General features: G+C 41.2%; 1 protein-coding gene across 1 annotated transcript in view; it reads left to right on the plus strand.

The window, feature by feature from the left end:
- Nucleotides 1–27,799, plus strand: part of LOC117491579 (neural-cadherin-like) — an 87,117-nt gene that overhangs the window by 19,899 nt on the left and 39,419 nt on the right. Inside the window, exons 2-8 of the mRNA XM_034141640.1 lie at nt 8,368–8,565; nt 12,621–12,846; nt 13,707–13,911; nt 15,069–15,180; nt 17,798–18,047; nt 24,200–24,342; nt 25,836–26,008. Coding sequence (XP_033997531.1) covers nt 8,368–8,565; nt 12,621–12,846; nt 13,707–13,911; nt 15,069–15,180; nt 17,798–18,047; nt 24,200–24,342; nt 25,836–26,008 — 1,307 coding nt within the window. The remainder of the gene's footprint in view (nt 1–8,367; nt 8,566–12,620; nt 12,847–13,706; nt 13,912–15,068; nt 15,181–17,797; nt 18,048–24,199; nt 24,343–25,835; nt 26,009–27,799) is intronic.

Consider the following 27,799-nt stretch of genomic DNA (forward strand, 5'->3'; position numbering starts at 1 on the left):
GGTGCATTGAAGTGTTATGTAGAACAAACATAGGATGTGTGTGTGTGTGTGTGTGTGTGTGTGTGTGTGTGTGTGTGTGTGTGTGTGTGTGTGTGTGTGTGTGTGTGTGTGTGTGTGTGTGTGTGTGTGTGTGTGTGTGTGTGTGTGTGTGTGCCAATGACATTTTAATGGCACTTAAATGTAACAGGGAGTTAAATGCTTAAAGGAAAGTTTATGTTTTGATTTTAGTCTGTTTCATTTCAACATTTGATACATGCACAATTTGAATTGTAAACTTCCCTTAGTGGAAATAAAAAATTCAGATAGACAAAGAGAATACGGTTTTAAAAATACACAAATGTTGGTACATAAGAGACATAGAAAAATTGCTGGCCCCACAGAGAAAAGGAAGAAGGCATGATTTTCAGTACAGACATGACATTTTGATTACCTCGGATGGGCTCATTTCTATGGCCAGCAGGGGTTTGATGAGTCATTTTGAAAGTGACTAAGGTTCCTGTCATGGATGTATTTTTGCTTTCTGCTTTTCCGTCACTTCACGTTCAAATTATTTCTGGTCAGCATGTTGCTACAGCAATTTACCTAATTTACAAGCTTTATATGGCCCAATCTCAAAGTCAGAAGAGATGCACCCTACCTTTATGTGTTCTTTAAAAATGCAAATGCTGCAGACTCTATTATTCAATCTCTTTCACACACAAATCTCAATCTTAACACAATAGGCCTTTTTCAATGCAGCCGTTGTGATTTTTCATCGCAGGAAAAGCACAGCTGGAATGAGTAACGTTAATGATGGCCGCATTCCATTTATGTGAGCCAGTTTCGCTTAATGGATGTTGACATTAATGTTATGCTTGTTGTTGGTTTTCCTGCTCAAGTCAAAATATACAAAAAATGTGTCTGTCTGTCCACGGCTAAGGTCGAATTGTAAGGAATGCATCTGCCCATAATATTTTGTACACATTTATAACTTATGTTGGAGAACCTCTTATGGTTGAGGTAATTCACAACTTTTTTTAGACAGGTGAAGGCGATCGGGGCAGTTTCAAAGGTGTAGCAGTAAAGTTGTCTAGTGGCTGTAAATGTTCAGTGAAGGTTACAATTTGCCAATGAATAAAACCTGCATTCCTGAAAAACTAGACTTCACTCTCACTTAATGAGACAGTATCTGTTGCCTCAGAGTTTGTCTTCATTCAATCAAACATTACGGCAGTGGTTACAGAGTTTACTCCTGTTTTAGAGTTCACTTTGTGATACATAATTACATAACACATGTTATTGAAGTACTGAAAGCCTTAAAAAGATAAAACCATGTTTTACCTTCAACATGTTCTTCATAGCCAAACCTTTAGACCAGGCTTGACAACAACATGTTCTCACTTTAATAACTACAGTCTACGGCTGCATATTTTATACAAACCTTCGGTATAAGATAAGTAACTGTGATTTTTCAGTTTTTGCCTGAGTATCCTTTTTCCGACTGAATGCTTTGGCATGTGGGTTCTTTTATGAATGAGAGTGACTGTGTGAAGGCAGTGTCTGCAGTCTTACGGGGGTTTAAAGCCTTGGGTGGAGGAACCCAAAGAATATAAGACTATAATGCATAGGCTCTCGTTGATAATGTGCGTCTGGTTATCTGTCCTTGTCGGTGGCTATGGAAAGCAGCACGCATTAAGTATCACTAGGGAATTGTGGCTCAATATTTATTTTCTCTTGTTTAAAAAACAACAATATTGTAGTGGGGATGGGAATCAGTCATTGATTTTTCATTTTCTTTCCCTTTGTTGTCAAGCTACTTTCATTTTTCCATTATATCACTGTGCATGTAAAGGAGTAGATGGAATAAAACATATATGATAATTTGTCAGATTAAGTCATTTTGAACATGTGAAGCCAAATGCATATGCCATACAAATAAATCATTCGCCATAGTTCTTTAAAATCGACTTTAAAATGTTTCAGCTAACTTGTATTCCCTCTCCCTGAAGGGTAGTGCCAGTATATCTCCATTGAACACTTGCTTCGCTCTAAATGCTCCTCTTTTATGCGAGTGAATAGGGCACATGTTCCTCTGCTCAAAGCAATTAAACAAAAGGGATTGAATAACTTTTGTAATAATTTTGGCAGAACTACAAAAACATGAACCCACCAGAAAAGAGACTACAGCTGTCGGCACTATCTTGTACATCCAACCACTTATCCTGTTCAGGGTCATGCAGGGGGACTGCAGCATATATCTGTGATTTTAAGAGAAACTGAACATCTTCAGTGAAGCAACCTCTAACGTTATTATTAATATTACAGTTTAGGCTCTAGCTGTACTCCTGGAATAATTACTGCTGTGTGGGTCTATTCTGTTTTCTACTTGACTCTCTAGAGCCAATTTAGGGCTTTGCTATCTATTGTTTTGGTGAGTCATGCATTTACCTGTACATGCATTGTTCTATTTTACCATCCATTTCTGTCTCCCTGCTGTTGCTGTACAACAGCTGGCGAGTCACTAGTACTGTGTGGGGGTGGGGGTCCTCAGTTTAGAAACTGTTTTAGCAACTGGATTCAAATTGAGGAAACGCAAATATGTAGCTCCCCAAACAATAACAAAAAAGGAAATAAAACTAAGCTAACATCATTTTGTGAAATATATAACAAAAAGAAGCACATAAAATGAGCCGAACAAAACAACAACTCACTAAAACAGAGAAAGATATTAAAAACAATACAGGGAGAGATGCTGTAGAGATAAGTGGCACAAATTACAAAACAGCATGGTGACGTGTTAATTTAAAATAAATATTTCTGATTAAGCTCTGAAGGTTACCTGTAAGCTCCAATTGTATTCAAGTAAATGTAGAAGTACTCTTGAAAAAGTCAGTACCAACATCCAATTTGCTTCTTCTTACATGTCTTGGTGGCCATTTTGAAAATGATTGTTGTTGTTGTGTAACATGGCCTGTTTGGTAGCCTCTAAACACTCCATTAGTAAACTGAAGCGATGCTTTTTTTTACTTATATACACAGGACCTTTTTTTAATTAACTGCAGATGTAATGTGTACCACAAAGGAATATTGTTGCAAATTGTTTGCAGTTACGAAAAGACTTCTCACTGGCTGCTTTATCAAACACTGTTATGGGGGTTTTCTGCATAGATGCGGATTTGGAGTAAGCAATGTGCCGAATTTAAAGACGTCTACCATTTGCAATTGTTCTGTGTTGAAAAAGCCTGAATGTGTGTCTCCAAGTGTGTCAGCCATTCTGAGCTGCAGAGTCCAGAGTGTGTGCTGTCGGGATCCCAGAGTTAATAGATTTCTGTCCCTGGTGCTTTTAGCGTGTTGATCTCCTGCTGACGGCTTCACACTCTGCTTTAAGCACAGAGCTGGGGGGTGGGCGGCTTAGAATAGAGCCTCCTTAACACTGCAAACATTTGGTTAATGTACCTTATTACTCCCCTATTGAGCTGATTTTCACTTTCCATTCATTCGCTGCCAGGGAAGCACCTCTGAAATTCCACGTCTCGCACGGGCCATTGATAATTATGCTTGCAGACGCAGTTTTTTTTAATTCCACACAGAAATATTTGTATCCTAATTTCTTCCCTCATTAGACGTAGGAGGATCCAGGGGTCCATTAGAAGACCCTCTGACATTAATTACACCGTTTGTTCTATATCTTCATTTTCTTCTCCTTTGGCCTGCTACTGGGAGATTTCTCTCCCAACATGGATGCATCTTTTTGTTTGTTTCCTTATGCTCTCGTCTCTGGCATGTTATTTTACGTTCTCTGCTAAGCATCACACAATACTCCATCCTCCACGCCACCTGCCTCTTCCCCTGTAGATATTTGTGTTTCTGTATCTGCGCCTCCCTCCTTCACTCTTTTCCCTCTCATCCCCTTCCCACACACACTCATTGTCCTGTACTGTGGGCAGTGTACATGTGCATTGAAGCACTTGAGACAACTTTTTTTTTTTCTTTCTCAAACCGGCAAGCCACTTAGCTGCTTTATATAGCAACTTCCCAAGGAGAGGATTAACGGCAAGAAACATCAACAGGCAGGCTTGCAGTGATACAAAACACACACTCATGCACACACACACAAACAAACACACTGTAGTCATTGTAGTAACTTAGCTTTGGTGCAACCCTGTCATCTACTTTTTTTTGTGTTTTTGTTATGATGCTATTATCCTTATGGGATTCTGGGATACTTTATAGGCCTGCTTTTCATCATACTGAGCGAGGAGAAAGCAAATTTGACTGAATAAAATCCAGTGCAGCCCGTGAGCCTTTTGCCTCGGTTATTTGATCACATTTTGTGTCTCGCCGAGGTGGGGCAGTTTGTGTCGAGTTGCTGCTCATGGGGCATCACTCACAGCCGGGCCCGCACTTTACTCACCAGATCAGAGAGAAATCACACATGTTTGCAGCGCAGCGTGCACTCCCACTTGCCCGTGTTTTGCCGCACAAACACACGCGCACACACTTACACACATAGTACATTCTTCATTATCATTCCAGAGCTGATAGGCTCTAATTATCTGCCTTGGCTCTGATTAGTCTCTCTGTAACAAGCTAATTAGATGGAGTCTTGTAAAATCATCACCACCATTACCACAGAGACATGGATGGGAAAGACACCAACAAGCAGGAGGCAAGGAATGTGTCTTGCACTGCTCCCCGCAAAGATTTGATCGTCAACTAAATGTTAAGTGCTAGAGCTGATTTCTTTTTTGATTAAGTGCCTTTTAAAGCCCTCTGCTTTGCAAAAGAATCTTTATCCTTTCTCATTATTCATCACAGGGAGGATTGTTCCCTCTTACAGGGCAGGATGATCTGGCTTAAATTGCATAAACTGCCGCTGTCGACATTTTAGGAGATAGCATCTAAACATTGATTAGTTTCCGTGCCCCCACTATACAGTTGGCTATTTATCCACAACCAAGCGTCGTCAGATCCGAGTCAGAAGTTTTCTCCGCGCAGAGCAACTTTAAAGCCTGAGCAGAAAGCTAGATTAATTCTCTCCTCTAGCTTCTTCCTCCCTCCGTTATTATCCCTCTAACAATCCTTTTAGGAGCTGTCACACACTTTATAGCTATTGTGTTTCAGTTGTGAACACTCCAGAGCTAGTCTGGAGTGCAACACATTGTATTTCCCATCAAAATGCATCTTCAACTGTAAGCTAGTTAAAAAAGGAAATGGGAATTGGGATCTCAGCATCTGTTTTATACTTTCCAACTCATTCGAGCGCATGCTACCGTAGGTGCTGTAAAAGATTTATTATAGCAATTCATACAGTTTAAAGACTTTATATCATTTTTCAGCTTGCATGTACCGCTCATTGCCAATGCAAACGTTTCTATTATTGACTATAATTGACTTCGAAGAGACACTATGTTACATAATAATCGGAAAACAAGTAAAGTTGAACTGTTTACTACAACAGCAACACATCTGCTGCGTGTCCGCCCTAACTAGGCACAGTAAACTCCTGCTGCTTTTGCTCTGGATTACAAAGTGCATATATAGCCTGTGGTCACACACAGGAGAGCTTTTACATAATGGGATTTAAAATCCATAGTTACTTTTAGCCCTTAGGTAACTCACCTCTGTGCGTAAGTGTGCACTGGTGTGTGTTGGTTGGAGAAAGGGAGGGGGAAGGAAAGAGACTTACATATGTCAGCTTCGTCAAGTGTGCAAGCATGTGTCTGGTTGTGACAAGACGACTTGCCTGCATGTCAAATCTTTGCGATTGTGTTCATATACGTGTGTTTGTCCTGGCAGGGGGCTCTTCTCCTCTGGGTAAGGCAGATGGCCTATGTGGATCGCAGCCTACTGAACTGGTTGGCATCTCTTCTGACATTCATTCATGCCACGCTGACACCAGATCACAGCCAATATTTGCGAAAAATAGTGTCTTACTGTAGCTCACAATCCTGTGACATGCTCTACTTTGCAATAATAGAGTCTATGCAGAAAGTGCCCTAGATCGGGCCTGTGTCACTGTCAGGAGAGTTTTTGGTGCACATTGTTTCCATATTTTGTCACTGTACCTAATGCAGATAATGATCCCCTAGCCTGAGCTCCAGCAAAAGGCACGCTAAGCTAATGTCATAGAGGCTGCAACGCAGTATTATACCGCTTCTCCTTGGGCGCTGCTGTGCAGTCTTGCTGTCTGCCCTGACTCAGAGTGAGCGAGTTGGTAATTGGATTCCTGGAATCTTCTTATTCACTCCAGTGAGGCAGTGTGCAGGCGACAAAATGCCTGCAGCCACGAGGCATCATCCCTAGGCCCCTGTGGGAAGATCAAGGTAGCTTTACGCAGACTCTGTAGATGAGACTGTGGCTGAGTCTCTCTCCCATGGGATCCTGAATGTGTGGATGGCTGAATGGGAGCCCTGCACTGCAAAAAAGGATTTTTAAGAAAGTAAAAAAAAATTGTTTCTGGGAAACAATTCTTATTTTTCGTCTAAAAAGTCAAATTATCTTGTTAAGAATGTTTTGCTTAAAGGTGGGGTAGGTAAGTTTGAGAAACCGGCTTGAGATACACTTTTTGTTATATTCCATGGAATGCTCTTAACATCCCGATAGCAATGAATATCTTAAGTGCTTTGACAAAAAATCCATAAAAAAATTTCATCTGTGGAAGCCGTAGTACTGTAAAAAGCACGACCAATCATTTTAGCCGGCCCGGCTAAAATAACTGGATGGCCTACCTGCCTGTCAGCCTTCCATCTGTGCACAAACTTATCTCGTGCCCTCATTGGTCATGTGCGCGTTTGTGTGTGTTGGAGGAGGGGCTCTATAAGGAAGTGGCAGATTTTTTCCGGCTGTGTATTTTCAAATTCTAGCGCACTCGAGCTGGTTTCTCCAAAATTACCTACCCCACCTTTAAGAAAAGTATTCTTACTTTGAGAAAATATATCTTACTTTTTCTTATTAAAAAATGATATCTTATATTGAGCTAGAATTAACCAGTAACAAGTTACAGCATTGGTTTGCATAAATTCCCGGCATGGAACAGATTTATTTGTTCTTATTTTAAGAAATAAACCATCAAACAACTTCACACACACACCAAAAATACAAGTAGAAGTATTGCACGGCACTCATTGATCAAAATTGAAAACAGTTTAAAATGACCACGCAATGTTGTTAAATGTGTTCATGTTTGAATAAAAAAAAGTCTAAATATAAGAATGTTTCTGCTGTCATTTAAGACAAATGCAATTGATGCGTGTGGCGCAGTGGACTAGTGCGTTGGTGTTCGGATCAGGGGAGCACAGGTTCAAACCCCACTGCAGTCAGCATGACGTTGTGTCCCTGGGCCAGGGCCGGTCCTAGACATTTTGGTGCCCTAGGCGAGATTATGATTTGGTGCCCCCCCCCTCCAAGCAATACACAATAGAATATATAAAGAATAAATGAAAAATCTCTACAAAAGACCAATACACTACAAAAAACTGAAACGTATTGACATGTTGGTTATATACATAAAGAAGGTTTCAAATGTATTCATTATTGTATGAACATGTTTTAATTGGGGGGTGGACGTCACATCCTCTAGGGGGGTCCGGGGGTATGCCCCCCCAGAAAGATTTGTTTTAACATTTTAAAGTAAAATGCTTCAATCTGGTGCACTTTGAGCAGAATTACTAGAGACTAGATCTAGGGGGTACAACTGTAAACACCCATATGAAAAAGATCGGTTTACATTTTAATAACCAAATAAGTATGTGAACATAACCAATAACCCATAGCCAATAACAAATAAATGTAGCGTATTTTATTTTTGTTGTTCATTTATATCTTATTTGACCTAGTTCACATTTATTTATTCATGCATTTTTTTTTATATCTCCAGTTTTAAACGATATGTTTGGTTTACTGACCTATAGTCAGTGGCGGACTGGCCATCGTGTATTTCGGGACGAAGTGGGCCGGTCGGATAAGTCACTAGAACCCCCACCCCCCCGTTGACAATATACTAGCGGTACCGAAGTGGGCCGGTCGGATAAGTCACTAGAACCCCCCCCGTTGACAATTTACCACCCCTGCCCCACAGGGTACATGCAGTGTTAAAGATAGTGTGGTAATTGACCAAAAACTCTGAACTGAATCGAGACGGTATAGGTATCAGTTCCACATTGCAGTTACAAGAATGACTGAGAGATATTCTAATCCTTCGGCATTATGTTTTGCCATCTACTGGGAATCATTTATAACTGGCATACCTTTACCCTCAGTTGACTCGCTGCTAGTCGGTTCCTCGGATTCCCCTGGCTGCTTTTCTCCACTCTACACACACAGTTACATGACAGCTGTCACTTTCAGTAACCACAGCTCCGTCACTATCTCTTCACTATCCCCCAGGCCCAGACTGGTACCTGAACAAGGTGAAGCTGAAGATCACTGATGTCAACGACAACGTCCCTGAGTGGAATATGAAGCCGTACCCGTACCTGGCCGTGGTGTCTCCAGAGGCCCCCGCGGGAACGTTTGTCTACCAGCTCCAGGCTCTCGATGGAGATGAGGGCAAAAGCGGAGAGGTGGAATACTTTTTGTCGGATGGTAAGTTTCTACTTTACACACAAACACTCACACACCAATGAGATGTATAGGATGTATTAAAACAGGCTGTTAATATGCTGGCCAGCTATGGACCCTTGGAAATAAATACAACCAGCAAACACCAGCACAGTGGCTCAGAAAGACAGCCTGAGGCATTCACACATTCATTCATGCATTCATACACTCTTTAGGTGTCCATTAGTTTCTCTGTCTCTCTGTCACCCTGCCTCTATCCACCTCTGTATCTCCGTCCCTCTCTCTCTTTCTCTCTCTCCCACATACGCACACACAGCCACAGGCCCTCACACATTTGTTTATGCACTTATCATGCACTCTTGTCTATCTGTCTGCTTCTCTCTGTTTCATACACAGAAGCATGCACACATGCACTCACTAACACAAACGCACACAGTGGGTTGTTGGAAGGCTGCCAGAGAAGTAGACCCCCTGGTGGTTGAGGGGATAGAGATTTTTTAGCATGTCAGAGATGGGGAGGGGGGGGGGTGCTAATCTTGCCAGTGGGGCTTTACAAAACACTACCGATTTCCCTTTGACTAACATAAGTCCATCACACATATCTACTTATGTGTGTTTAACCACAATTACCGAAAGGTAGCTGTGGTCTATAATAACATGCTTGCACCATTTGTAAGCAAACTGAGTTGTTTTCGCTACTGCTGACCCCTGATTTCAACATTTCAAATGTATTTATTTAACCCTCTTATGCAGTGCTTAACTTTTAAGACCTCAAGGGGATGAGAGTAGCTGGCCAGAGCGAGGTCAATCTGTCTGATCCAATTTTTTGTATTCAACAGTAGTAGGAAAAGTAGATATTTTATTTAAAGGTGCCCCGTGGAGCTTTCTTGTAAACAAATGTGAATCCCCGCATGATGCAAACAAAACGGTGAAGCCACTATTTAAAACCATAGCACTACTTATGGTCAGAAACTCCACAGGGTGGAGGATGTGTTACAAATTAAGGTTCTGCTTTCCTGCAACTACAGAATTGTATCACCAAACGTACACCACACGTGCTTTACATGTCAACATTCACCAATTAACACACATTTATACACTCATGGCAGGGCTGCCTTACAAGGGTCCTAACTGCTAATCATCTATGTTCATTGACATACACACACCAATGGCACAGCCTTCGGGAGCAATTAGAGGAGCCGTTTCTTGCCCAAGGGCACTTCGACATGCAGACTGAAGGAGCTGGTGATCAAATAGCCGATCTTCTGGTCTACCTTAGCCGCCACATTCAGTGATGAATACTGCTAAAATAAAAAAACAAAAAACCTCTAGATTGTGCATAAATAACTGCCCCATCAATTTAAATGTAGGCTTATTGTCCTTTCTGAATATTAATGTTGATTATTATTCTGTGTTGTGTCATTAAAAAACGTCTGTCCTTGAATGCCAAAAAGAAGCAGATTTGATTTAACTGGACATTTTGAATATCATTATCATAAGTTTTCCAGGGAGAAAAAAAGCCTGTGACAAGAAATGATATTAATCAACGTTGAATAAATGAAGCTTTGAAATAATGCCTTGTTATTGGTCACCAGTCACAAAGGGAATATTTGAAAAACAAAAACAGCAAGTCATGAACCATCACATCAAAGCAGTATCAGATTCAATCAGACACATCTCTAAAAATAATAGCGTGTATTTCTCTTGCTGTTGCTATTGAGGACTAGCTTACCTATTTATAAAGTGTATAGTGATGGAAACAAAAATCTCCTGTAATGAAATATTAGGCACAGTGCCAAACTGCATCAATTTGTTTATGTTGGAATAATTGTGTCAGTTAGGTAAATTGCTTTCTATCTTCTGTTCTGTACAATTTTTCTTCACATGAGGTTTAGGAGTAATACTGCTATCTCACCAAATTTCATTTTGGTACTATTATATGGAAGATTTTAAAGTTTAAGGTTATGTAGAGAAAAGGTTCAAGACATATTGCAATAGAGAAACGGCTTGAATTAAACCATCTAAAAAATCATAACTTTTATAGAAAGCCTTCGAAATTGCAACATTTAGTCCATGACAGCGCTCTTCATTATATATACAAATATTTAAAACATGTCTTGAAATGGGCATTGTAAATGCTCATGAGGAAGGAAGTTCATTCAACCGACTGGTGTACCACAGGGATTAGTGTTTGGTCCTCATCTCTTTTTAATATACGCCACCTCCTAACTGCACCTGGTCTGATTATTCGCTCTAATGGTTTTCTTACCACTGCTGTATCTTATTAGTCTAGGCCAGCGGTTTTCAAAGTGTGAGGTGCGCCTCCCCGGGGGGGCGCCAGAGAACTTCAGGGGAGGCGCAGCGTGAGAAAAAAATAACAAGAAACAGTGAAATCTAGCTAGTTAACTTCAGCTAACTTTATGCGTGCGGCAACATGGATACATTTTTAGTGAAGTTACCTAAAGGGAGAGAGGAGACAGCGTCTGGCTGAAAACGGAGGAAGTATGACCACGATTATTTGAAGCTAGGATTTTCATGGACCGGTCCTGGCAGGGGCGGACTGGCCATCTGTTCTGGAGAAGCACAGAACGGCCGGTCGTCAGTGAACCGGCCCTTTATTTTATCAAAATAAAAGCAAGTACCGGTCAAGGCTGCAGCCAGAGGATGATCTGCGTTTATTCCTGTCTACATTGCATCCCCGCATCATCCGCCTGTGCGCATCAAAGACGCAGACTCATTGTTCCCACTAAAGTAGGGGTGAGTGTAATAAGGAGGCAAAGTTGACGTTTAGTGTGTTGCCGGGAGCATATAAGGATTTATCCACGATGTTGAAAATGTAAGAAATGTTTTAAAAAAAAAAGTTTAAAACATAAAGATAAAAAGGTTTTAAAAAGTTATTGTTTCATGTTTTAAGGAGGTGACGCTACTCAGCCAATCAAATCGGTGCAGTCAGTGAGTCAGCACGATAGATTCAAACACAGAGACGAGACAAGAGGAGAGAAACAGTCGGAGTCATTTCAAATGGCGTGCTCAAAAAAGAGAAAGGGAGACAGCGAAAACAGAGCATTTAATCACATTTTCTCTTACTGGACCTCTTTGAAATGCAATTGAATACCCCTGCATTATAGCAACAACAACAATAATAATAATAATAGCTAGGATAATTGGGAGGGGGGGCGCGGCTGTTCTTATGTTTTCTGAGGGGAGGCTCACCTTCCCACACTTTGAAAACCCCTGGTCTAGGCTCTATCTGTGCTGCTCTCAGCATGCCTCAATGGTATCTCAAGAAAGATTATAACATCAAATCTTAAACTCAATATCTCTCTTAAGGGTCTGTTCAGAAAAATGCAGAAGTTCACATGTACAATCTTATATAACCTATATCATTTTTCAATAGCTGCCAGTTACTGCTCACATTAATTTTAAGTGACCAATGCTCGTCTACGCAGTGGCAACTAACACCTACCTGACCTGCTCCTTCAGGTTTATTAGCCTTTCATTCGCTACGATCTGCAATGACGACAGTCCTACTGTCACTTGTACTTTTTCGCAAAGGCTTCTTTGAGAACTATTATGTACCTTATTCTTACATCGCTTTCGACAAAAGTGCCTGACAAATGAATGAATATAAATGTAAATGAAAATTCAGCTTTGAATCACTGCTGAATGTCCACCATACTGCCTGAATACAAAGTAGCAATTACAGAGTCCTTTTAATAAGGCTGCTTTCAATATCTTAATCCATTGGGTGTTATATCATATGTTGCCTTGTGGTACAAAACAGAAGTATTAGTTTAAACCTAGCCAGTTTGTTTGTGAGTTGGATTTATTCATATGTCCACACTGTGAACTTGTTTTGATACATACATTATTGCACAGCAACACTGCATTAAATGGTAATTTAATTTGTATCATATAATAAAAAAAAAAAAAACCCACATGGAACTTGGTCCATAACTCGGCCAGTCAGAATCACCTATTTCAAATTGCCATCAGGGAAACATTTATTTTTCTAGCCCACAGTATTGGATTGGTTTGGATCCAGTGCTGGTAAATATAGACATTGTGTTTCCCTGTAGGTGGTGACGGCTGCTTTGCAGTGGACAAGCAGACAGGCCAGGTGGTGACCACAGGGCTGGTGCTTCAGAGGGACAGAGAGTACTTGTTAAGCGTGGTAGCTCTCGATGGCCTGGGCAGCCGCAGCCCCCCCGCCATGCTCTCTGTGGTGGCAGGAGCCAGAGCACCGCAGTTCACCAACACCAGCTACGCCATATCCATACCGGAGAACACGCCTGAAGGACAGCCGTGAGTACTCCATATTCTACCATTCACTCAGACATTCATAGGCAGGGATGATACAGGCAAAACATCATGAGAAATATTTGTTTAGTTTTGTAATTTCTCACATTTTCTATCTAATTACGATATTGTGACATCTCTTTGAAGTATTTTCTTGTAGTTAAACAGGAGCTTTTATTCAAATATGGTCTATTCCTGTGTGGTTTATCACCAAACACTCTTTGTCGGATTCTTTTGTTGCCTCAAAAGTTATAATTGCCTGATACTGAGGAATAAAAAAAAGGATGAGCACTATTGTGTACCTCTTATCTGTAAATTGCTAAACACTAGGATGGATGCCTGCATGAAAGCAAACTGATTAATCAACACCAGAACAGTTTTACACGTATATCCCTGTAAAATTAATTAAAACTGAAATGCATGCAGACATGTCTGTGCAAAAAACAACTCCTACATTAACTAATTCAGACATGCATAAAGGAACCCTTGTCTAAGATGTGGATTCCCAAACGCTACCTGTTAAGACTTATGCTGATGAATATTCATTTGGTCACACCAGTGCACTCGAGCGTGAATTGACATATCATCATCACACACCATTAGGGGAACGCAAACTCTCTTAACCGTAAAAATAAACATTGATATATGCATAATAGTATTACATTATAACAAAGGACTGACGAGTACTGATTGACTGTGTTTATAGCACATAGTCAATGGGCCATATAGGAATTGATTTCATTACAGCGCTGTGCTGATGTGGGAAAAGAGGATTTCAATTTTAATCCAACATGTGTGCAACTGATATCGAACAGTAGTTGTTCCTTAATTTTTTTATTAAATCAGTTTTCTCTTTGTTTCCGCAGCTTCCTGGCTGTGTTTGCCATTTCTTTCCAGAACCAGCCTATCAGCTACAGCCTGCTGATCAATCCCAGTAGCCTTTTCAGCATCAAGCAGGACACAGGGGAGATCAGTCTGACCAGGACGCTAGATTACGAGAGTGACCAGCGTCGCTACCTGCTAATGGTGCGAAGCAGCGAAGAGCCCGGCAGCCTCAGCACTGCCACAGAGGTTAGTTTAATTAGAGGGAGATACAGCCAGCAACATGAGTCATAGAGGAGTTCATACACTCAGTTTAAACAAGCCCAAAGCTGAGGTCCTCTGTGATGCTTTATTCTGAAATCTGTCACACAAGCATTTACTCTGACTGCTGAATTAAACTGAAAAAGGAAATCTGATGTTGTTGTTGCTGCACTGTGTTCTCCCACTGGACTTCCATAAAGCTTTCAGAGTCACCAGTTTTCACCTAAATGTTATGTGTCTGACAAGTCTGCATCAAAGGCAATGATCTGATGTCAGCGCTGACCCGTTGACATCAACAGTGATAGCAACAGAGAAGATGCAGCCGAGTTTTTGGCTGTCTACAGAAAAGGCATGGCTGAATGGTTCTGAAATGTTAACAAGTCAACCGGGGGACTATGTGATTATTTTTTTCTTCCGTTTCTTTTTCAGCCTTTTTTTTTCTTTTTCTAATCTCAGTAAGTGCGTGTTGTTGAGAGTGTGATCCTGAGATGAACTGTGTAAAATATAACACACACTCTGAGGCACATCCGAAAAACTTAATTCACACAAACGAATATTTCTAGATAAACTATTCATGAATTCAGGATCATTTAAATTATTAATTTAAAGATTTTGTTACTCAATTATCATGTCAGGCACTCGCTTATCACCGCAGGTTCAGCAGGCAAAAATCTCCTTCTGCTCAGCCACATGTCTCAGTATAGGAGATGGAGACTGGGGAAACCTATCCCAGCTATTTTAGGACTATTACTCAGCTGTCGCTTCACACTTTACACACAGTGGTGACGGGGAGCTTGTAGGACAGGGGAAGGGGGGCTTTTGTTGAAAAAAAACACACATGCTCAGAACATTTCTATTTTTGACTCGGAAAAATCATGAAATGGAAGATAAAGGATGTGGTGAACTGGCAACTTGAAGAACTATAAAATGCAATTTAGATTAAGGACTGGGAGAATGTATATACAGGTATACGAGCATTCCGTATGGTTGTCTCCTGGATGTGAACGCTATTAAAGAAAGGCTAATTTTATAATCTTCCATTCTGATTTTGTCTGTTTTCCTCTCCTCTCCTCTCCTCTCCTCTCCTCTCCTCTCCTCTCCTCTCCTCTCCTCTCTTCTTACCCCATCACACTGGCACTAATCAGGTTCAGGTGTTGATAACGGATGAGAACGATTGTGTCCCGGAGTTCCTCCAATCCATCTACAGTGTGGATGGAGTCCCTGAGACTGTAACCACAGCAACATCCCTGCTGCAGGGTGAGACTCCTCTGACCCCATATTTCACATCCATCTGTTCCTTTGTAGAGAGAGAAACTCTCCAAAAAGTCCCTTTTTCTGCAGGAAAACAACAGATGTATTCTGGGAGAATGCCAAGGCCTTAATTCAGAACTTGATTCGTCGTTTGGCATATAGACCCATAATACGTCCATTTTTCACATACCGAAAGAAACTAATACATCTTTCACATCTGTGATCATCATCTCAATTATACTCAGCTAAACTAGCTGCTACAAAGACAGCATTCATTTGTTTTGATTTATTATGTACTGTATGAATGATGACATGTCAATTTATCTGTTACTGCATGAGGCTACCTTATAATTATCAATTATGAGGCTGAAAGCGTATGTATTGCCATTGCCGCTGCTTAACTTGAGTGGAAATGTTTGTAAAAATACACACTGAAAAATCCCTCTGAGGCAAGAGTAGAAAAGTGCTATACTGTGCATTTCTTTCAATAATTGGATTTAGTTTCTGTTTAACAATGTGTGATAACATGCGTTTCTAACTAGGATGTGTTGCCACTTTCGATAACATGTTCTGCTCGTTAAAAGATATTCAGGTATTTTTAGATACTCTACCTTTGGGTTCCCTTTGCAATATTTCACTACTTCTCTTATGTTTGACTCACAAATTAAGGGGCTCAAGGCGTAAAAAAAACCCTAACTTCAGGAATTATTCAGGAGTATTCTTTTTTAGCATTTCACCATGTTGACTGTTTAGTTTTGTCAAATGCTTCTGCACCTGTGGGATTTCCGTTCCACATGGACTACCGAAAGTGATTTGTGAGACTCTACGGCTGGGAGAATGATTCTAGTGGATTCTCGTTGGGAAAAATGGAACTAATCTAATCTTAAAACATTCGAATACACAGCCTGGAGCGGCAGAAATTGTTGGCTCTGCAGAGCTAGCGGAAGGAAAAATGGCACCAAATGCAAACCAATGCATCAACAAAAAATAAAACAACCAGTACCGTAGGAGGAACTCAGCAGAGGAGAGATCAAAGGTAGAGAGATTGAAGCAGCGAGACCTACTGATGGGAAGTTATATATCGCTATGCTACAAATACAGACCAAAAAGATATATCTTTATATTCCAATAAAAAGGCCCCTGCAACACCTGGAAAATACTCAATTGTGAGACCAAGGTGCTTTTGTTTGTGGTCTTCATGAAATGCATTACGATCAGCATTTCTGGCCTTGAGCCACACGGCCATGAACACAACCAACCTTTCTAGTTGAGCCAGTGGCCGATATGTGTGTGGATGAATATGATTGATCATCTTTCATATTTATTTGTACCTTTCTGCTTTATGCCGACCCTATTTAAATGTTATGTTTTGATCTTTTTTTATAACCCTAAAAAGGCCACAAGCCAAAATGCATTGTTCTTCATAAGAAGAGTACATGAAAGCATAAAATAAGTCATTTTCTGTTGGCAGTACAGTAGGTGACTATTAGTGAATATTTGCATGAGTTGAGTCAAGCATGATAAATATGGAGCAGTTCTTTATACTATACACTTGTTTTGACATCTTTAGACCTTTTCCCTTCTTCATGGAAGTAGGTGAAGTTTTATGTTTATAACATTTTTTGTTATGTGATACTTTATTCTACCTTTTAAATATTGAAATGCCTGATAACAAACAAAGTATCTTCTATCTCACTGAAGCCAGAATGCCCCAACAACTCATCGGTGGCCAAAAAGCTGGATAAAAAAGTGAAAGAATGTTAATTTGTTAGTCTGAACTGCAAACTAATGAAATGTCAAAGTGCTCACGCACCAAGGGAGTGAAATCCCCATTACCCCAATATCAGATTGCATTCTACTAGGCAAAGACACAGATGAATACTTAACAATGAGGCTTTCACTTGAACTTTACCCACTGAGGTTGATGGTGAAAAAGAGAAATAGTCTGGAGATAAAGCACTAGTGTCAGTGAGGTTTAAGTGAAACTTTAAAATGTAATGATTCATTCCCATTAAACACTCTAAAGAAGTATTTATATATAGAACAGTAAAGCACTATATTACAAAACATTGAGGTGAGAAGCATTGAGATGCAAGACTGCTACTGCTGATTCCTGAAAAACAGGAAATACACACATCAAAAGAATTTGCAATATGCTTGTGTTCTGAGCTAGAGGGGCTGTGTATGAAACACTGACTTTAAGTGAAATTCAAACAGCAAACTTAAATTAGCTCGGCAACGGAGGTTGTCAATATCAGTGGCTGTAGTTCCATCACACGTTAGAAACAAAATCTATATATTTTTTTCTGTGTAATTACCACGGAATAAAATCATTTCCAAACGCTTGCTGCAGAAAAAACAACTTGTTTATTTCAGTGGGTCTTTTTGCCGTCTTTAAGCTCATTTTTACAAATGATGGTAATTACTCTGAAGGGGCTCAGTCAGTGAAGTTTATGTGCTAGTAATTGTAGCTGTCAGAGCTTATGATCTATTGCATGTTCCGCAAGGCCATAAAGAGATAATGATCTACACAGATGTCAACATATTCATCAGCGGATGCCATCTCATCAGTTCGTTTCGATTAACTGTAAATTGATGGTCCTTGTGTGATGTCTTCCCTCAGTGTTGGCCACGGACTGCGACTCGGGGTTAAACGCTGAGCTCACCTATTACACCCTGAGTCCGGACTTCAGCATTTCACCGCACGGGACCGTTTTCCCTGCGGGGCGGCTGGATTACGAGAGGCCCAACCATCTGTACGAGTTTGTTGTGATGGCGACGGACGGCGGGGCGGAGCCTCACTCGGGGACGGCTACGGTTCGTGTGAGGATGGCAAACATCAACGATGAGACCCCCGAGTTCTCCCAGCCTGTGTGAGCAGCTTTACCACTTATTCTTACATAATAGCTGTCCATTCTTTCCCATAAATCCTTCTCCGTCATTTGTGCTGTTCATTTTTACACCATCGTTTTTCACATTTTTGCCTTTCTGCCAAACAAAAATACAACAATGACCGAGATATGAACTTTAAGAGAAAGCTGATGCTGATGTAGTCATCAATTATAATTCCTACACTTTTAGGATTCAGAATGTAGCTATTGGCTGTATGTAAGAATAAGAAAAGTGCGGGTCCAGGACACAAAGGTGCTAGTGGATCAATAAGCCATTACAAAAAGTATGCAGTGTTAATATGTCTTTGTGAATGTTGCAGAGATGGAGTACTCGAGTCCTGGACTCGGACTCGAGTCGGACTCGAGTGCCGATTTTCGGGACTCGTGACTCGACTCGGACTCGCGCACTGATTGACGCGACTCGGACTTGGACTCGTGAATTCTCGCACACGATGACTTGGACTCGGACTCGGACTCGTGAATTATCGCGTACGCTGACTTGGACTCGGACTCGGACTCGTACATTTTCCCCCCCACGATGACTCGGACTCGACTTGTACATTGACGCTCCGACTTGGACTCGGACTCGGACTCGAGCAAGTTTTCTATGGAGTCTGATGTCCTCTATCCTGGCGTGTGCACCGGCTGCGAGGCGAGTTCACGTACTGGGCCCCGCTATTCCAGTCTAAAGATGTCTAGAGACACACCCCGCATCGTGCTGTATGCTTTCACACATTCTGCTTCGACATTGGAAAAGAGCAGCGCAAAATGCTCTATGTGGAAACAATATTGAAGAGAAGGCTCCGTAACACATTACTCTAAACATCGAGTTCAGACATATAGGCTGTCTTGAACACTATCATCAGAGTAACGTGATCTAATCAATAAATAAAGATTCAGCCGATAACACGAAAGCACACGGCTACTTAACATGCAGAATGACGTCATTTTGCATGCAGTAGCCATGTGCTTTCTGGGGCTAAATCTTTATCAGTAAACCGATTTAACCGGTAAAAGTTCCTTCAAAATAAGAGTCCCGATCTTATTACTATCAAAATAAAAGTGCAAAACGAAAACTTTACCATAGGAAAATATTGGCATACAAATATAATCACTTCTCTAAAAGGTAACTCATTTTAAACATAGTTTATTTATATATAATAATAATAATAATATTAATATTAGTAATAAGCTTTATATTTGTATAGCACCTATTACAAGAATTGTAGCCAAACTCGCTTCACAGCAGTTCAATAGACAGATTAGTATAACATGACAGGATAAAAGCAATGTAGAGGAGCAGCTACATTTCAACACATATATCCACGAAGATTAATACATGAAGACTTGTGACTCGGACTTGACTTGGACTCTTCTTAGGTGACTCGGACTTGGACTCAGACTCGAACACAGGTAATGATGACTCGGACTCGGACTCGACTCGGACACTCCTTGGGTGACTCGGACTTGGACTCGGACTCGAACACAGGTAATGATGACTCGGACTCGGACTCGACTCGGACACTCCTTGGGTGACTCGGACTTGGACTCGGACTCGACTACGACTCTCCCTTGGTGACTCGGACTTGGACTCGGACTCGAAGAGTGGTGACTCGAGAGTGACTTGGACTCGTGAATTGGTGACTTGACTACAACACTGGAATGTTGCTTCAGAAAACACAGCTTGCTCAAGGTCCACTTATTTTGCTGCAGGCTTTGTTACTGTAGCCCAAATCATAAAAGCAAAAATGTGAGTTGTTCTCAGGCCCAGAGTTCAGCTATGACGATCAAAGTTTGTCACAAAGATGACAAGTTTAAGGAGTGTTTCTGCTCCTGGCACTGAGTTATCTCGGATCCACCAGATGATCGCATTTCATCACATTTAATCTTTGCTTTGCTCTTTAAACCGACAAGGTAGTAGCATCACGGATACATATGTCGTTGCTTTACACATCTCAGACCCGTTTTCCTTCAGGCTATTTGGCGTGGTAATATTTGCTGCTGGCCAAATTGCATCAATGGGGCTGTAGTAAAACCCACACCAGTTAAGCAAACTCAATATATTTTATATGCTCTGTTAATGACAGCCATCTGCCAGAAAAACAACATGTTCCTCACTTATCACACATTAACCACGTCACAGAGATACATTTCATAGTCTGTCCTGGAGGTTCGATAAAAGAAATGTGTCTTGTTCAGAAGTTCAGTGAAATCGCTGGGGTTTATTTTGGGCATTCTTCAAAAGTATGCAGTATACTGACATCCGGATGCAATCCAGTGTGTCCTCGAGCGCCTTTTTGGCAAAGCTGTTTGAGTGGGTGGGCAGGAACTGTCACTGTGGCACTGCTGCATTTATTCACCAAAACGAGTAAACCCTTGTCCTGTCAGTCATGTTTGAATGACCTTCAGAGAAGGCTGTTGCATACCTCTGTTCCTCGCTCGTGTTGCATTGTCAGGTGTCAGTCTCGGTGTGTGGCTCGACACAGAGCCAAACAGGCGGGCAGAGAGGTGGAGATGTTGGCAGACAAACATAAAAATGAGGAGAAAAACACACTGGAACACGGTTGCAGGGCAAGCGAGAAGAGAATACCAAAACATGCACAGCGAGGAGACGGGAGACAGCCAGTCAGATATGCAGATAAACGGAGAAGGCTGTCGGCAGCCAGACAAATACTCATGCCAGACCAGCAGACAGAGAGAAACGCAGGCATGTTGCCAGGCAGGGTGTGTTGGTCACCCTGTGGATAACTGAGATGTAGATAAGCATTGTGAGAGCAGAAGGGGGCATTACAAGGCTGATAGATACTATGTAGATTACTCAGAGGTAGAAGAAACACTCAAATTTTGTACTTAAGTAATAGTAGATGTACCAGAAAGTAGGGATACTGAAAGTCCTGCATTCGAAATGGGATTCAAGTAAAGTACAGAAGTATTGGCATCTAAATATACTGAAAGGAGTAAAGTACTCATTATGCAGATTGTCCATTTCAGAATAATATATATGATATGGTTTGATCATAATTATTGATGCATTAAAGTGTTTATCAAAGCTGGTAAAGGTGCAGCTAGTTTTAATGACTTAGTATACTGCAGGGTAGTTTGTGAATTTACTCCAGGTGTAACTAAAGTCTTATTTAAGTGTTGATTATTAAGTATTAAATGAATGTAGTGGAGTAAAAGTACAAAGTAGCAAAACATTAAAATACTCAAGTAAAATACAAGTATCTCAAAATTGTACATAAGTACAGTACTTGAGTACATGTACTTAGTTACCTTACACCAATGACTTTTATTCATTAATCTTCTACTCGGGTTAATTGAGATCCTTCCATGCAAATATCCTGGCTTGACCTCTCGGTTGTCATCTGTAAAGAGGCTCACAGTGAGCGATGGTCAGGCAGAGAAAATGCAAACAGCCGACATGCGGCCGGCCGGCAGACGGACAGGCGGTTTCCTCCGTCTGAGTACAACTTCACAGTTCAGTGAGATGAAGGGAGATGCTTCAGGAAGACAAGCTGAGGGAGTGTATACGTCTCATCCCACAGAGCCGCGGAGAGGTGGCCTCTGAGCCGGGTGACAGATTACAGGTCACTCATGTTGCCACGGAGACTGCCGCAGCTGGCGGAGACGAATCACCCATCAGCGTTCTTCTGTAAACCATCAATCACCTCTGACTCCTCACTACAGACATGGACTCCCAGCCCACATACACACACATACTCACACACACACACACACACACACACACACACACACACACACACACACACACACACACACACACACACACACACACACACACACACACACACACACACACACAAATTGGGAGAGGATACAGCACAAAATCTCACAGGGGATGAGTTCTGCTGACGAGTCAAACTCAAAAATCTGTGAGAACGCCGCCCCCTCTCACATCCTGCTCCGTGTCTATCAGGCTTCCTCTCTCCTCTCTCCTCGCTCGCACTCCCTCATATCACTTTTCCTGTCACTTCAGTGTCAGCCGCCTTTCTTGTCACCTGCTCCACTCTCGCCTCTGCTCTGTTATTTTCATTTCTCTTCATCCCCGCGTACTCCAAGTCAATGCAGTTCATCTCCACCGTGCCGCTCTTTGTCCACCGGAGCTATATCAGTCTCCTGTTTCTCGCCGGGCATATGGCTGCCCTAGCACCACAAAGCAAGCAAATCACTGTTGACATTTTAAAAGGTGCTGGATCAAATGGGCCACAGTGGGCCCGGGTACGCGGAAGCACCATTTGTCCAATAGCTTCACCATCCCGGTAGACATTATCATTCCTCTCTAGTCTGGCCGGTTAAGAGGACAGGTTAAATCATAGTGACAAGCAAAAGCCACAACCATAAGTCTAATCAGTCTGCTGATGCTTTGGGCCGTGTCAATGATTTGTAACTGCTGTTTGTCTGGGTGTGTTTCATCAGGTCTATGCGTATATTCAAAAAATAATAAATGTTATTTGTCAAGTGCTTTATCTCTCAAAGACAATTTACAGAGGTAAAAAAAAGAAATAAAAAAGGTAAATAGTTTAATTTAAATCGAGCTAATAAACCAACATTTAGCCCAAGGAGACAACATTAATCACATATTAAAAGCCAGTCTGAAACGGTGAGATAGGGTCAGTGTCTTAAAGGTCCCCTATTATACTATTTTTCATTAATATATTATAGTTCTCAGTTATACAAAACATGTCAAGTGTTTGGCTCGAAATACCAAGCAGATCATTGTAGCATCCCATAAACCCCTCTGTTTCAGCCCTGCTTCAAAAGTGCTGATTCTCTGTCTTTTACTTTAGATGAAAATAAGGTGCCAGTCCTCACGACCCTCTGCGAGATATTTGGTTAAAAAAAACACAATGGTGCTCTAGGACAGTGGTTCTCAACTGGTGGGTCGCGACCCAAACTTTTTTTTGAAGGCCCGATTTTCTAATGTTGTGCATGCAGTAGGCGTTGACTGGAAGTACCGGAGACCATAAACGTTTTTGAAAACGTCTGTCACGTAGTGATCATCTTCTCAATAAAACATCTTTGCTGATGTGTTTTCGAGTCTTCTGGCCAATCAGAATCAAGATTGTTGCCGGAAGTCCCCACGGAGAATAACTTTGCGGTAGAACTCTTCTTTATACATCCATGGGTACAACTTCAGATAGAAATGAACATGTAATGAAATACGACCCCCGGTTTGATGATTGACAGGTCACAGAACAATGGGAGCTATCTACCCTTACCCACAATTCAAAGTAATTCACACAGACTATCTCCTCTTTACTCTTCTCTCTGTGTGGAGCAGCAAGCTGTCAGAACAAAGTGAAAAACAAACAATGGCATCAAATATTATTAATATCTCAGGTAGTAATAGATGTATTTATTTTCTTCTCAGAGTGTTCCAGAATGCGTAGTTTATATGTTAGTATTTCTAAAAATCTCCTGGGGGAGAATCCCCCCAGAACCCCTGCTAGGGTTGGGTTTTCAGCATGTGTGCCTTGTTATGTTATACAGTTCAGCTTTGATTCCATCATCTCATTAAACCTTTTTTAAAAGAATTCTTTAGTTCTTTGAAGGGATATATGCACTGTACTTCACTTTAATTAATATTGTCTGCTGAAAGGCGTATATATTACAGCACGATTTTTGTTGAATAGATTTGAGTGGTTCAAACTTTCGGGTCGCGATTTATTGAAAAAGGAAAAATGTGGGTCCCGAGGCCTGACCAGTTGAGAACCACTGCTCTAGGAGGAGATTCAGGTGATAAGGTGGCGGGGGTTACTTTGGTTGGTTATTGGCCAAAAAAACATTATGAAATCATAACGTTTCCAAAATCTGATCAGCTCACTTTCAGAAAGGTTTTTATATAAATGGATCAGGACAAAAAGTGAGCGAATCTTTTTTCCTGAAACTTTCAGAATCTCTTTACACAGAGGGGACACATGTTTATGTATAAAAGTGGATTTTGCATAATAGGTGACCTTTAAAGGTGGGGAGGTCAGTGCAGTTTCCTATTTGTTGTGGGAGTGAGTTCCAGAGGGAGGGGGCAGCGAGGGGCTCTGCCCCCCCCAGGTCCGGTGATTGGTTCGTGTTGGGAAAGACAGGAGGTTGGATTCTAATTTTTCTCCATTTTGCAGATACCGAACGTTTGTTTCCGAGGACGCTGGGCCCAATACTCTGGTCGCCACAGTTCTGGCCAAAGACCCAGATGGCGATGGCATAATCTACTCCATAACAGCAGGAAACGAGGAGGGAAACTTCGTCATTGACAGCCAGAAAGGTGATACTTCTTCACTCTGCTCTCACTCTAATTCTCACTCTTCCTGTCAAATCACACATTCATTTCCCCCTGATTATTTCCTGCTATAGGGGTGTGCAATGAACGCCCTCTTCTTTCAAAGTCAAATTAAGGAAGGAATTTGAAAGTTGATTTGAATGTTAATTTCAATACGAATGACGTTTCGGGACATAAATATAAACGATGATATTATTCGGGACATTTCCACACTTCTTTTTGCGGGTACAGAAAGGAATGTTTCGGATGTTTCAGAGCTTTCTAACATTGGCGACTGCACAGTTTATCTTTTTTATTCACCCTTTGATCCGAAACCAGTGGCAATCACTGTGACATTTGTCACCCAACCCTTTCAATTCAATTTCACAACAACTGCTCTATCATAGCTCACAATCTCCAGGCTGCGCTCTGTCAGCTGCTCTTTCTTTTGTGCCGTCTTTTTATATTCCTCTCCCCCCTTTCTGTGTATCCTCAGAGCAAGAAAAATGCCAAAGCTGATATCCTGTGGGTGCGGGGAAAAAAAACACTATATGGTTTCCCACTTACTGTATATATTCAAAGAGTGCTGGCTCATTGAAATAGATGCTTTACCTCATGTCGCATTTGTAAACAAGGTTGACATTTAAGCTGGGAGAATTACCGTGTGTACATCCAACACTTCACTTAATTTTAATGTAGTGGTGCAGTGCTGTCAACGTCATGCATTGTCATTAGGAGCTACCCTTCTCTGCTCCCCGGGCTCATAGGGATCACAAGTAAATTGGGAGAGAGTGGAAGCCAGGCACTCGCATCTGTGTGTATCAGCACGCTGTGTTGTCTTTAATCAAGCGCATTGAAAGAGATGAATAGAAACACAACAAAAGAATACAAATTCTCCCTATGCTCTCACTTCAATGAGTTTCCCCCACATCACAGGCTGCGTGTTGGTCCTGCAACCTCTGATGTTTTTGTATTACTGTTGACGAGGAAAGATGTTGACTCAGATGCTGCATCTTTTTATCCCACCTTTTATCTTGACTGTTACATGAAAGCAGACAGAGTGGGGGTGGGGCGGGGGGGTAAAGGAACAGCTAATAGGCATATGCTGAGCCTGGTTAACTTCTAACCCGAGTCACTTAGTACTTTATGTTTTCACTCAAGTGCGTGAGTTAGATGGGCATCTTTAGGGGAGAGCATACAATTATTAGATTAGAAATGTGACAAACTCACCACTGTGAAATTGGTTTTTGGATTTAGTCTGCATTTTGATTTGTTACCTTTCTGTGGACTTCTGAGGTGATTTTCCACAACTCGCTATCTATCCCTGGATTTCTGCAACAAAAACAGGCCGTGTGTTTTTATTGATAGCACATCCGTCACCATGCAAGGCCACAGTGGCAATAACATCCTGCCTAATGACTAAAGGATTGGTTGTATGGCTATGTTATGAGGGACCCTGTTTTATAATGTGTAATTGAATGGACTTGCGGTCTTTGTAGGATTGATTCGTCTCCGCTCCATTCCCCTGCCCAAGCTTCAAGGCCTGGAGTACGTCTTGAATGTAACGGCCACAGATGACAATGCATCAGGCGGGCCACACCCTCTCTTCTCAAGCGCCCGAGTCATTGTGGGAGTTGATGATGTCAACAACAACAAACCTGTTTTTGGGGAGGTAAGGATATGTTTTTTTAACTGAAACCCTCATACTTTTCAACCTGGGTCTTATTCTCAGAGATTCATGATGAGCATGATTTCAACAAAGAAACAAGACTTTCCCTTTTTATACATTTTCAGTTATTTTTAAGACAATACATTTATATATTTGAAATATTCCTGTTTTCTTCCTGCTGTGAGTATGTTCAGAAGATCAATACCACCAAGTTGCTTTGCTTAGCATAAATACTGGAAACAGTTGAAAACAGCTAGATCGGCTCTGTCGAAAAGTGACAAAATCCACCTATCAGCCCCTCTACATCTCAGTAATTAAACCTATTGGAACAAGAACCAAGTTGTAAGTATCAAGTGCCATACTACAACCTTCCAAAACAATACTGCACATATTTGATACTACTTAGTACAATAGTACTTTGCAATAGTATGCTGCACATCGTTTTTTTGGTATATCCAGATTTGTTGGTTGTTCTTTCTTACTTTCTTTAACTGTGTTTATGTATGCACCATGTACACCAAGACCAGTTCCTTGTATGTGTTTACCTGCTTGGCAATAAATCTGTGTCTGATTCTGATTCTGATCCGTTGTGACCTCAGGAAACATATTTTGTTACCTTTTAGAGCCAGGCTGGCTGTTTCTGTCTGTTTTAAATCTTAGCACATCTAACCTTCTGTTTGCTCGATTTACAAATAAACCGTGTAGATATGACAGAAAAAAAATAGGAACATTTCTAAAATCTTGAACGTTTATTTTAAAGCCTTAGTTTTGTTGTTGTTGTTGTTGTTGTTGTAGACATTGCTGTCAACCTGCATTCTTCTAAATAGCTGACAGTCAGTTGTTTTGCCTCAATTCAAACAATGTGCCTACACAATATTGTCTCCTCGCCTCTGCCTGTCTGGCTCATCCTCTCGGAGCACTTCAGTTGTTCCTCCGTCGATCACTCCTTCCTCCCTCTCCTCATCCCACTCCAGCTTTATTTTTTTGCCAATGTATTCTCCTTTCCCTGGCCTCCGTCTCTCTCCGCTCTGTTTTCCCAGGAGTTCTGATTAGCCCGCACACCCACTCTATCTTTAGGCGCTCCATTGGGATTTCAATTAATTTATATGAAAAAAAGTGCAATATCATCACAATATACTATACCTGTTTAATTAACTTCCTCCTTAATTAGGAATGACTTGAACTTCGGCAGGAGACATTCTCAGCGGAGCTCTACTGTAGCTCCTGAGTTTTTTTTTTCTTGTGTGGGCTTGAAGTCTTTGCAACTTGATGTGTTTAAATATCAAGTAACGCCTCAGAACCATCTGTGCTAAAATGACCTTATGTTTGATATTATGTGATTTTCATGAACAGCTACCTTCAGGCCATACTGTGTGTGCCATCACGTCCTATGAACCCTTTCATTAGTCTCCTTACTTTAGCTCGCTCACATGCTTTGATCCGTCTCCCTCCCTCTGTTTCGCTCACGCTCCACCTTGCCTATTGTTTTTATTTTTTCATGGTCATTCTGTTGAAAGAGTAGCTACTTGAAAGAGTAGCTAGCATCTATGTGTGAATTAAAAAAGAAAGTCTCCAGAGAGCTGCTCTTTATCTGGGGCATACGTTCATTAGGGGGAATGGATTGGATTCCTGGTTTAGACAAAGCTGTGCAATGTTGGCTCTTCAAAAGAAATCAACGCAAGTGTTTTCCATTGATATTGTCTACCCCATCTATAACTTCCCATATTGTTTTCATGTGTGCGTATTGACCTTCTATATAATGATTTATTTCCTTTGATCCCTCTTTTCTCTGTA

Source organism: Trematomus bernacchii, unplaced genomic scaffold (genome assembly GCF_902827165.1).
Source record: "Trematomus bernacchii unplaced genomic scaffold, fTreBer1.1, whole genome shotgun sequence".
Taxonomy (NCBI): Eukaryota; Metazoa; Chordata; class Actinopteri; order Perciformes; family Nototheniidae; genus Trematomus; species Trematomus bernacchii.